The 13497-nt window shown below is 47.0% G+C and overlaps 1 protein-coding gene across 1 annotated transcript in view; it reads right to left on the reverse strand.

The window, feature by feature from the left end:
- The window catches only part of LOC139365264 (epsin-2-like), a 46526-nt gene extending 37440 nt beyond the window's left edge, over positions 1–9086 (reverse strand). The window contains exons 1-2 of the mRNA XM_071102773.1: positions 8781–9086; positions 1368–1971 (exon numbers count right to left, since the gene is read on the reverse strand). Of these exons, the coding sequence (XP_070958874.1) occupies positions 1368–1625 (258 nt within the window). The 5' untranslated portion in view covers positions 1626–1971; positions 8781–9086. The remainder of the gene's footprint in view (positions 1–1367; positions 1972–8780) is intronic.
- Positions 9087–13497: the final 4411 nt, after the last annotated feature.

Raw genomic sequence — 13497 nt, forward strand, 5'->3', positions numbered from 1 at the left:
TATTGGTATCAGGGGTGGGGCGTTACCTTAATCAGGTAGTTCTTATTATTGGTATCAGGGGTGGGGCGTTACCTTAATCAGGTAGTTCTTATTATTGGTATCAGGGGTGGGGCGTTACCTTAATCAGGTAGTTCTTATTATTGTTTTATTACTGGTATCAGGGGGTGGGAAGTTACCAATAATAACTACCTGATTAAGGTATCAGGGGTGGGGCGTTACCTTAATCAGGTAGTTCTTATTATTGGTATCAGGGGTGGGGCGTTACCTTAATCAGGTAGTTCTTATTATTGGTATCAGGGGTGGGGCGTTACCTTAATCAGGTAGTTATTATTATTGGTATCAGGGGTGGGGGCGTTACCTTAATCAGGTAGTTCTTATTACTGGTATAAGGGGTGGGGCGTTACCTTAATCAGGTAGTTCTTATTATTGTTTTATTACTGGTATCAGGGGGTGGGGCGTTACCTTAATCAGGTAGTTATTATTATTGTTTTATTATTGGTATCAGGGGTGGGGCGTTACCTTAATCAGGTAGTTATTATTATTGTATTATTACTGGTATCAGGGGTGGGGGCGTTACCTTAATCAGGTAGTTATTATTACTGGTATCAGGGGTGGGGGCGTTACCTTAATCAGGTAGTTCTTATTACTGGTATCAGGGGTGGGGGCGTTACCTTAATCAGGTAGTTCTTATTATTGGTATCAGGGGTGGGGCGTTACCTTAATCAGGTAGTTCTTATTATTGGTATCAGGGGTGGGGCGTTACCTTAATCAGGTAGTTGTTATTACTGGTATCAGGGGTGGGGCGTTACCTTAATCAGGTAGTTATTATTATTGGTATCAGGGGTGGGGCGTTACCTTAATCAGGTAGTTCTTATTACTGGTATCAGGGGTGGGGCGTTACCTTAATCAGGTAGTTATTATTATTGGTATCAGGGGTGGGGCGTTACCTTAATCAGGTAGTTCTTATTATTGGTATCAGGGGTGGGGGCGTTACCTTAATCAGGTAGTTCTTATTATTGGTATCAGGGGTGGGGCGTTACCTTAATCAGGTAGTTCTTATTATTGGTATCAGGGGTGGGGCGTTACCTTAATCAGGTAGTTGTTATTACTGGTATCAGGGGTGGGGCGTTACCTTAATCAGGTAGTTATTATTATTGGTATCAGGGGTGGGGCGTTACCTTAATCAGGTAGTTATTATTATTGGTATCAGGGGTGGGGGCGTTACCTTAATCAGGTAGTTATTATTATTGGTATCAGGGGTGGGGGCGTTACCTTAATCAGGTAGTTATTATTATTGGTATCAGGGGTGGGGGCGTTACCTTAATCAGGTAGTTATTATTATTGGTATCAGGGGGTGGGGGCGTTACCTTAATCAGGTAGTCGAGCAGCGTCAGCGCCTTGTAAACGTGTCTCCAGTTCTTCCCGTGGTCGTTGAGGCGTCTCCAGATCATACTCATGATCTCACTGAACGCCACGACGTTGTAGGTCAGGTCGGCCACCTCTGACATCAGAGAGGACGAGGGGCCCCAGGGGTCGTTGGAGGTGGACTCCCGCACCTTCTTCTCCGCGTCGGAGTAGTTGTTCACCATGTTCTTCACAGAACGTCTGATAGTGGAGCTCGGCATAGTGGTGGTGGTGTCACACACACACACACACGCGCTACCACGACTGGGACACACAGTCAAGAGTGTGTGTGTGTGTGTTGGGGGGGAGGGGAGGGGGGGGGGAAGAGTTTGTGTGTCCGAATCCGTTCTCGCTGCGTTGTGTGTGTGTGTGTGTGTCACCGTGTCACTGAGTGTGTGTGTGTGTCACCGTGTCTCTGAGTGTGTGTGTGTGTGTGTTGTCACCGAGTGTGTGTGTTCAGGGTGCCTCCGCAGGCCAGCAGTGTGTTCCACAGTCCTCACAGACAACAGCCTGTTAGAACCATCTCCACACACACAGAGCTGGACACACACACAGCCACGCCATCACCTGAGAAGAAGGGGGACAGAAACAGACAGAGAGAGAAACAAGAAAGAGAGACAGTTTAAGGGCCCAGAAATGTGACTCCTGTGGAGACCCCAAACCTTCCTCCTCACCCTCCCTCCTCCCTCCCTCCCTCCCTCCCTCCTCCCTCCTCCCTCCCTCCTCCCACCACTATGAATACAGCACTGACCTAATGACATCTGCTGCTTTAAAATCACTTATTCACACGACTAGAGGAAGAGCCCCCGTCCGAATCCCCCCGGAACAACCCCCCCAGCCCAGGAGGACTGCACAGACAGGGTCTGTCAGAGCACAGAGACAGAGAGAGAAAGAGAGCAAGACAGAGAGATGGTCTAGGCCTAAATCACACTAGACACTATGGAACACAAAGCTTTTACCATCTCATCCTGGAATATACAAGGTCAGAGGTCATCTGCCTTTAGCCTAAAGAACAGGAACACAGACTTCATCAAAGAAATCAGAAATATAGACATTATCATCCTACAAGAAACCTGGTATAGAGGAGATCGACCCACTGGTTGTCCTCTAGGTTACAGAGAGCTGGTAGTCCCATCCACCACACTACCAGGTGTGAAACATGGTATAGAGGAGATGGACCCACTGGTTGTCCTCTAGGTTACAGAGAGCTGGTAGTCCCATCCACCACACTACCAGGTGGGTGGTATAGAGGAGACAGACCCACTGGTTGTCCTCTAGGTTACAGAGAGCTGGTAGTCCCATCCACCACACTACCAGGTGGGTGGTATAGAGGAGATGGACCCACTGGTTGTCCTCTAGGTTACAGAGAGCTGGTAGTCCCATCCACCACACTACCAGGTGGGTGGTATAGAGGAGATGGACACACTGGTTGTCCTCTAGGTTACAGACCAGCTACCAGGTGTAAATTCACAGCCGGTGCCCAAGAAAGACCTGGTGACCTGGCCAAATTACTATTGCTCCATGGAGCTCACCACATCCTCATGAAGTGCTTGGAGAGGCTGGTCATGGGCCACATCAAGGCCACGTCAAGGCCAGGAGGGCCACGTCAAGGCCAGGAGAGGCTGGTTATGGGCCACCTCAAGGCCAGGAGAGGCTGGTCATGGGCCACGTCAAGGCCAGGAGAGGCTGGTCATGGGCCACGTCAAGGCCAGGAGAGACAGGTCATGGGCCACCTCAAGGCCAGGAGAGGCTGGTCATGGGCCACGTCAAGGCCAGGAGAGGCTGGTCATGGGCCACGTCAAGGCCAGGAGAGGCTGGTCATGGGCCACCTCAAGGCCAGGAGAGACAGGTCATGGGCCACCTCAAGGCCAGGAGAGACAGGTCATGGGCCACCTCAAGGCCAGGAGAGACAGGTCATGGGCCACCTCAAGGCCAGGAGAGACAGGTCATGGGCCACCTCAAGGCCAGGAGAGACAGGTCATGGGCCACCTCAAGGCCAGGAGAGACAGGTCATGGGCCACCTCAAGGCCAGGAGAGACAGGTCATGGGCCACCTCAAGGCCAGGAGAGACAGGTCATGGGCCACGTCAAGTCCAGGAGAGGCTGGTCATGGGCCACATCAAGGCCAGGAGAGGCTGGTCATGGGCCACATCAAGGCCAGGAGAGGCTGGTCATGGGCCACATCAAGGCCAGGAGAGGCTGGTCATGGGCCACGTCAAGGCCAGGAGAGACAGGTCATGGGCCACCTCAAGGCCAGGAGAGGCTGGTCATGGGCCACGTCAAGGCCAGGAGAGGCTGGTCATGGGCCACGTCAAGGCCAGGAGAGGCTGGTCATGGGCCACGTCAAGGCCAGGAGAGGCTGGTCATGGGCCACGTCAAGGCCAGGAGAGACAGGTCATGGGCCACCTCAAGGCCAGGAGAGACAGGTCATGGGCCACCTCAAGGCCAGGAGAGACAGGTCATGGGCCACCTCAAGGCCAGGAGAGACAGGTCATGGGCCACCTCAAGGCCAGGAGAGACAGGTCATGGGCCACCTCAAGGCCAGGAGAGACAGGTCATGGGCCACCTCAAGGCCAGGAGAGACAGGTCATGGGCCACCTCAAGGCCAGGAGAGGCTGGTCATGGGCCACGTCAAGGCCAGGAGAGGCTGGTCATGGGCCACGTCAAGGCCAGGAGAGGCTGGTCATGGGCCACGTCAAGGCCAGGAGAGGCTGGTCATGGGCCACGTCAAGTCCAGGAGAGGCTGGTCATGGGCCACGTCAAGGCCAGGAGAGGCTGGTCATGGACCACATCAAGGCCAGTATGCCCACTGGACCCAGTCCAATTTCCCCTACCGCTCTAACAGATGCACAAAAGATGCCACTTCCACCACCTGACAACAGGAACACCTTTGCTGTTCATGGACTACAGTTCCAAGCATTCAACACTACTGTTCTCTCCGAGGTCGACACCAAGCTCAGAGTTCTGGGTCTGGACAGCACCCCTTCTGCAACTGGATCCAGGACTTCCTCTGGGCTGTAAAAACACTATGTAGCAGCTAGCCTGGCTAGCCTAGCGTGATGCTAACCACTCTGGGCTGTAAAAACACTACGTAGCAGCTAGCCTGGCTAGCCGAGCGTGATGCTAACCACTCTGGGCTGTAAAACACTATGTAGCAGCTAGCCTGGCTAGCCGAGCGTGATGCTAACCACTCTGGGCTGTAAAAAACACTATAAAAAAATGGTATCCACGAGTTCATCTGACTGGGGAAGTAGACAACGGCCTCATTGCCAAAAAACCCTGGAATATCCCTTTATTGATACACCGGGCTGACAACACAATAGGTATTTCTGTGTGTGTGTGTGTGTATAGACAAGCAAATCCAACCGGTTCTTTCCCTTCTAAAGAACCGGACTGTTGGAATCTAGAATGTTTTCAGAAGCAGTAAACTGGGACATGTTCCACAGACAGAGAGTTCCTCATCACTCATCTACCATTCACATAAGCACGCAAGAAATCTTCAAGCGCTGATTTATCATCTGTGCTCAGTGAGCTCCTGCCCAAGTCAAGAACTGCTTATCAATTCAATTCAGAGATCAATCCATACTAACATAATGTAATGTCCAAGCACCCTTCTCTCTCTCACACTCACCCCTCCCTTCCCATGCCCCGAGACATCAGTCGCCCTTTTGTCCTCCCCAGCCCAAGACAAAGCCGGAGATACCGCCCCGAGAGTCGGCTACAGGTGCATCGGTCACCCCCCCTCCCTCCCTCCCGAACCTGCCTTTACTCAAACTGAACACACATACACACACATACACAGACAATAGACAAAGCCTGCCCGCTTACCCCACCACGGGGTCTAGCGGCTCCCCTAAGCCTGGGCAGAGGGGCAGCATCCCAAGCCTGGGCAGAGGGGCAGCATCCCAAGCCTGGGCAGAGAGGCAGCATCCCGGCTACACCCAGGGGGCATTACAGCTCAGTGTCCTGCACCATGTTTCCGAGCTAAGAGATAAATGATTCAGCGATTGATACATGGTGACAGAGGTAAAAACAGCGCCCCCACCTGGACAAACATTATGACCACTACAATGAAGTGAACAAACACCAACCACTCTTATAGTGAATTATGTTCCGCTTCACTGTTAGCTAGTTACCAAAACTGGACAGATAGTTTACTGGAAATGTCAATGGTATTTCTTGCTACAGTGATTCATCAACCACATCAAATCAGCTGATATTATGAGTTAGTTATGAGAAACAACGATTCCCCAGTTTTCTAGTTAGCATCGTTTTGCCATGAAAACAAACAGAGCCGGTAGCTAACAAGCTAACAACCCAGCCCCCCCAAAAGGTTAGCTAAAATGGTAAAGACAACTTTCTCTCGCACACTAATAGCTTTGTATACGAACTAAAGCTAAAGTGTGTCCTAAAAACACTAAACGTTTCAGTTGAGCAGTTGTTAGTTTTTAAACCAGTTATGTTGGATCGATGGACTAACAAAATTGTCATCAACGCCTTTCTGAAATACATATCTAGCTAACCGGCTAGTTAGCTAAAAAATAAATTCAAAATATTTTGGAAACAAACTAAGTAGCTAAACGTAAGCAAAAAAAAAATGTACATTTTCTGTCACATTTAAAATGGTTGAAAATCTGTGTGACGTCACTACAACTCTAACTAACTTCATTTAAAACCTGTTTTTAAGTTATGGTTATCTACAAACTTAGCTAACAAATTAGCATGTTCGTTACAAGAACTTATTGAATGAAAAATTCCCCCCCCCCAAAAAGTTGTTGGAACAACAACAAAAAATATCCTCACCAATACAACCACCCCTCTCCTCTACTCCAACCACCCCTCTCCTCTACTCCAACCACCCCTCTCCTCTACTCCAACCACCCCTCTCCTCTACTCCAACCACCCCTCTCCTCTACTCCAACCACCCCTCTCCTCTACTCCAACCACCCCTCTCCTCTACTCCAACCACCCCTCTCCTCTACTCCAACCACCCCTCTCCTCTACTCCAACCACCCCTCTCCTCTACTCCAACCACCCCTCTCCTCTACTCCAACCACCCCTCTCCTCTACTCCAACCACCCCTCTCCTCTACTCCAACCACCCCTCTCCTCTACTCCAACCACCCCTCTCCTCTACTCCAACCACCCCTCTCCTCTACTCCAACCACCCCTCTCCTCTACTCCAACCACCCCTCTCCTCTACTCCAACCACCCCTCTCCTCTACTCCAACCACCCCTCTCCTCTACTCCAACCACCCCTCTCCTCTACTCCAACCACCCCTCTCCTCTACTCCAACCACCCCTCTCCTCTACTCCAACCACCCCTCTCCTCTACTCCAACCACCCCTCTACTCCAACCACCCCTCTCCTCTACTCCAACCACCCCTCTACTCCAACCACCCCTCTCCTCTACTCCAACCACCCCTCTACTCCAACCACCCCTCTACTCCAACCACTCCTCTACTCCAACCACCCCTCTACTCCAACCACCCCTCTACTCTACTCCAACCACCCCTCTTCTCTACTCCAACCACCCCTCTACTCTACTCCAACCACCCCTCTTCTCTACTCCAACCACCCCTCTTCTCTACTCCAACCACCCCTCTACTCTACTCCAACCACCCCTCTTCTCTACTCCAACCACCCCTCTCCTCTACTCCAACCACCCCTCTCCTCTACTCCAACCACCCCTCTTCTCTACTCCAACCACCCCTCTCCTCTACTCCAACCACCCCTCTCCTCTACTCCAACCACCCCTCTCCTCTACTCCAACCACCCCTCTCCTCTACTCCAACCACCCCTCTCCTCTACTCCAACCACCCCTCTCCTCGACTCCAACCACCCCTCTCCTCTACTCCAACCACCCCTCTCCTCTACTCCAACCACCCCTCTCCTCTACTCCAACCACCCCTCTCCTCTACTCCAACCACCCCTCTCCTCTACTCCAACCACCCCTCTCCTCTACTCCAACCACCCCTCTCCTCTACTCCAACCACCCCTCTCCTCTACTCCAACCACCCCTCTCCTCTACTCCAACCACCCCTCTCCTCTACTCCAACCACCCCTCTCCTCTACTCCAACCACCCCTCTTCTCTACTCCAACCACCCCTCTTCTCTACTCCAACCACCCCTCTACTCTACTCCAACCACCCCTCTCCTCTACTCCATACTCCTTCAGTTTACAGTAAAAAAAAATAAAAATAAAGTTCCAACAACTTTGTTGTTTGAACATGTTTTAGGATTTAAATTGTTGCATTTTATCTGGGTTTATAATTAGGGAGTCACTCCAACACAGTAGCTATGCCACTAGCTAACTACAACACCTTCTTGATACTGTTAGCTTAGCTACAACGATACTAAAAAAAGATAGCAAATGCTAAACCTTGTTAGCTAACTCACTGGCTAAACCGTGTTAGCTAACTCACTGGCTAACCCGTGTTAGCTAACTCACTGGCTAACTAACTGGCTAAACCTTGTTAGGTAACTAACTGGCTAACAAACTGGCTAAACCTTGTTAGGTAACTAACTGGCTAACAAACTGGCTAAACCTTGTTAGGTAACTAACTGGCTAACAAACTGGCTAAACCTTGTTAGGTAACTAACTGGCTAACAAACTGGCTAAACCTTGTTAGGTAACTAACTGGCTAACAAACTGGCTAAACCTTGTTAGCTAACTAACTGGCTAACAAACTGGCTAAACCTTGTTAGCTAACTAACTGGCTAACAAACTGGCTAAACCTTGTTAGGTAACTAACTGGCTAACAAACTGGCTAACTCTTGTTGGCTAACTCACTGGCTAACTCACTGGCTAACTCACTGGCTAACTCACTGGCTAACTCTTGTTAGCTAACTGGCTAACTCTTGTTAGCTAACTAACTGGCTAACTAACTGGCTAACCCTTGTTAGCTAACTAACTGGCTAACCCTTGTTAGCTAACTAACTGGCTAACCCTTGTTAGCTAACTAACTGGCTAACCCTTGTTAGCTAACTAACTGGCTAACCCTTGTTAGCTAACTAACTGGCTAACCCTTGTTAGCTAACTAACTGGCTAACCCTTGTTAACTAACTAACTGGCTAACCCTTGTTAGCTAACTAACTGGCTAACCCTTGTTAGCTAACTAACTGGCTCACCCTTGTTAGCTAACTAACTGGCTAACCCTTGTTAGCTAACTAACTGGCTAACCCTTGTTAGCTAACTAACTGGCTAACCCTTGTTAGCTAACTAACAGGCTAACCCTTGTTAGCTAACTAACTGGCTAACTAACTTGCTAACGTTAGCTAGCTAGGTTTAAGTGCTAGGTGGAGACATTCACCCAAAAGCATCCCAAGGAGATTTGAAACAACCTGGAAAGCAAAAAAAAAACAATGAATAACTTACCATTTCCTTTTTTCCGAGTTATTCTACAGAGTAAATGAATATCCAGGAATTTTACAACCCATACGATCAAAGAAGTCACCATCCAAGACAAAAAATACCAGGAAAGTTGACTTATTTGTTGTGGTTGTTGGATAAATGTTCTTTCTAACCCTTCCCGTAATGTGTAGTTTAGTTCGCTAAGCAGGCTTTTACACGTCTCTGACTCCTGCTCTATCAACATGGCGGGCGGTAAAGCTCCTCTCTCGTCCCGGGAGGGGGGACATGTAGGCGGGGGAAGGGTGTGACCAAAGCTGCTTGACTCGCTGATGCAGAAATACATCCTTTCCTTCCCCCCACCACCTCCTCCTCCTCCTCCTCCCTTCTGAGGAAATCCATTCATAACGAGACCGTTTAGAGCAACAGTGTGCAAGGCTAGAGGACATGGGGAAGAATATAAAATATTAAAATCCTAGCTCCTCGTCTCCTTCTCAAAGCCCATTGGAGAAGAAGGTTAGAAGGGACGAGACCTCTGGTTTTCTCATCCAATAGATTTGGAGATGGAGACAAAAAACGAGATGGGTTTTAAATTTGAGATTTCACATGTTGGTTTCAAGACAACTCAATATGGTGTAATTGCATTACCGCAATTCGGGGTGTCTCATAATATGGGCGTTCCGTGTAATCAGGAACGCCCTTTAGATGACACGAAAAGCGCATTGGTGGCTGTCATTGTTCCTGCACTGTCCCACGCTTTTTGGATTGCCTATGTTGAAAAAGCACTAGTTTTAAATCAATGCTTTTACATATGACGCGAATTGCACTTTTTATTTTTCTTTGCATGACTCGGTGGATGGAGCATGATGCAAAACTATTTATCAGAATGAGGATGTATCGTTATGTACCGCAATGAAACAGTCCTAGTAAACTAATGACCAACACCTAAAAATAGTACTGCATATAGACTACAACAAAACAAACTATATTAGACTGTAAAAAAAAAAGTTAATTACAGAGTTAACAGTAATACCGTTTTTTTTTTTTTTTAACGACCAAAGTTCAAAGTTGAAAACGTAACAGTTTAAAGCTGACAAAAACTAAGATAAAATTAGACTGTGTGTTTATGTTTGAATTTCTGGCAAAGTGAGAAGGCTATAACTCTGGTGCCTTCATTTATCGTCAGCTAGAAATCTCACAATCTCGAAACATGATCTCCATTCTCCTGTATACAAATATACAGCGCATTCGGAAAGTATTCTGACTCCCTTGACCTTTTTTTACACATTTCAGTTACGTTACAGCCTTATTGAAAAATGGATGAAATCTTTTTTTCCCCCCCTCATCAATCTACACACAATAACCCATAATGACATCCCAATACCCCATAATGACATCACAATACCCCATAATGACATCACAATACCCCATAATGACATCCCAATAACCCATAATGACATCCCAATACCCCATAATGACATCCCAATACCCCATAATGACATCACAATACCCCATAATGACATCCCAATACCCCATAATGACATCACAATACCCCATAATGACATCACAATACCCCATAATGACATCCCAATACCCCATAATGACATCACAATACCCCATAATGACATCACAATACCCCATAATGACATCACAATACCCCACAATGACATCACAATACCCCATAACCCTTAACGACAAAGGAAAAACAGGTTTCTGGAAATGTTTGCTAACTTTTAAAAATAAAAAACAGAAATATCACATCACGTAAGTAAATGGCAGCGATTACAGCCTCTAGTCTTCTTCGGTATGACGCTACAAGCTTGGCACACCTGTATTTGGGGAGTTTCTCACATTCCTCTCTGCAGATTCTCCAATGCTCTGTCAGGTTGGATGGGAAGAGTCACTGCACAGCTATTTTCAAGTCTCTCCAGAGATGTTCTGGCTGGGCCACTCAATGACATTCTGAGACTTGTCCCTAAGCCACTCCTGCATTGTATTGGCTGTGTGCTTAGGGTCATTGTCCTGTTAGAAGGTGAACCTTCACCCAGTCTGAGGTCTTGAGCGCTCTGGAGTAAGTTTTCATCAAGGATCTCTCTGTACTTTGCTCTGAATATCGTTCCCTCGATCCTGACTAGTCTCCCAGTCCCTGCTGCTGAAAAACATCCCCACAGCATGATGCTGCCACCACCATGCTTCACCGTAGGGATGGTGGCAGATTTCCTTCAGATGTGATGCTTGGCATTCAGGCCAAAGAGTTCAATCTTGGTTTCATCAGACCAGAAAATCTTGTTTGTCATGTGAGAGTCCTTTAGGTGCCTTTTTGCAAACTCCAAGTGGGCTGTCATGTGCCATTCAGTGAGGAGTGACTTCCTTCTACCATAAAGGTCTGATTGGTGGAGTGCTGTAGTGATGCTTGTCCTTCTGGAAGGTGCCCATCTCCACAGAAGAACAATGGAGCTCTGTCCGAGTGACCGTCGGGTTCTAGGTCACCTCCCTGACCAAGGCCCTTCTCCCCCGATCGCTCAGTTTGGCCGGGCGGTCAGCACTAGGAGGAGTCTTGGTTGTTCCAAACTTCTTCCATTTAAGAAGGAGGAGGCCACTGTGTTTCTGGGGACCTTCAATGCTGCAGAAATGTTTTGGTACCCCTTCCCCAGATCTGTGCATTGACACAATCCCGTCTCTGAGCTCTACGGACAATTCCTTCGACCTCACGGCTTGGATTTTTTAGTTTTATACATACATACATACATACATACATACATACATACATACATACATACAATACTATACAGTACCAGTCAAAAGTTTGGACACACTCATTCAAAGGTTTTTCTTTATTTTTACTATTTTCTACATTGTAGAATACTAGTGAAGACATCAAAACTATGAAATAACACATATGGAATCATGTAGTAACCAATGTTTTTTTTAAACAAAATCAAAATATATTTTCTGTTGGCTGCTTTTCCTTGACTCTGCGCTCAAAGCCACTCTTTGCCTTGATGACAGCTTTGCAGACTCTTGGCATTCTCTCAACCAGCTTCACCTGGAATTCTTTTCCAACAGTCTTGAAGAAGGTCCCAAATAAGGTGAGCACTTGTTGGCTGCCTTTCCTTCATTCTGGGGTCCAACTCATCCCAAACCATCTCAACTGGGTTGAGGTCGGGTGATTTTGGAGGCCAGGTCATCTGATGCAGCACTCCATCACTCTCCTTCTTAGTCAAATAGCCCTTACACAGCCTGGAGGTGTGTTCTGGGTCATTGTCCTGTTAAAAAACAAATGATTGTCCCACTAAGTGTAAACCAGATGGGATGGCGTATTGCTGCAGAATGCTGTGGTAGCTATGCTGGTTAAGTGTGCCTTGACTTGAATCCTAAATAAATCACAGACAGTGTCTCCAGCAAAGCACCATCACACCTCCTCCTCCATGCTTCACGGTGGGAAATACACATGCAATACACGCAATACACATCATCCGTTCACCTACTCTACGTCTCACAAAGACATGGCACTTGGAACCAAAAAATCTCAAATTGGGACTCATCAGACCAAAGGACAGATTTCCACCAGTCTAATGTCCATCTCTCGTGTTTCTTGGCCCAAGCAAGTCTCTTCTTCTTATTGGTGTCCTTTAGTAGTGGTTTACATGCAGCAATTTGACCATGAAGGCCTGATTCACGCAGTCGTGAATGTCTCAGCTGATGTTGAGATGTGTCTGTTACTTGAACTCTGTGAAGCATTTATTTGGGCTGCAAAAGGTAAACTAATAATAATTATTCAATCAAAATGTAACTCTAATTAATTTATTTTAATTTATTCTCTGCACCTGAAGAAACATTAAAAGTTCTTGAAATTTTACGAATTAACTGACCTTCATGTCTTAAAGTAATGATGGACTGTCATTTCTCATTGCTTATTTGAGCTGTTCTTGCCATAATATGGACTTGGTCTTTTACCAAATAGGGATATCTTCTGTATACCACACCTACCATGTCACAACACAACTGATTGGCTCAAAAATGCATTAAGGAGGAAAGAAATTCCACAAATTAACTTTTAAAAAGGCACACCTGTTAATTGAAATGCATTCCAGGTGACTACCTCATGAAGCTGGTTGAGAGAATGCTAAGAGTGTGCAAATATGTTTATCTGTGAAAAGGGTGGTAATTGAAGAATCTCAAATATAAAATATATTTAGATTTGTTTAACACTTTTTTTGGTTACTACATGATTCCATTGTCACGGTCGTTGTATGGAGGAGACCAAGGCACAGTGTGGCATGCGTACAATCTCTTTTATTAGACGAATGAACACTGAACAAACTAACAAAAACTAACCGTGACGCTATATAAACGAGTGCTGACAGGCAACTACACATAGACAAGAACCCACAAAACCAAAAGGGAGAAAATAGCAACCTAAATAGGATTCCCCAATCAGAGACAACGATAAACAGCGGCCTCTGATTGGGAACCAATTCAGGCCACCATAGACCTACATTTACCTAGACAAATAAACCTAGATATACAAAACCCTAGACAAGCCAACACAAGCATACCCACACCACAACACACCCTGACCTAACCAATTCAGGCCACCATAGACCTACATTTACCTAGACAAATTAAAAACCTAGATATACAAAACCCTAGACAAGCCAACACAAGCATACCCACACCACAACACACCCTGACCTAACCAATTCAGGCCACCATAGACCTACATTTACCTAGACAAATAAAC

This window comes from Oncorhynchus clarkii, chromosome 13, assembly GCF_045791955.1.
Source record: "Oncorhynchus clarkii lewisi isolate Uvic-CL-2024 chromosome 13, UVic_Ocla_1.0, whole genome shotgun sequence".
Lineage (NCBI taxonomy): Eukaryota > Metazoa > Chordata > Actinopteri > Salmoniformes > Salmonidae > Oncorhynchus > Oncorhynchus clarkii.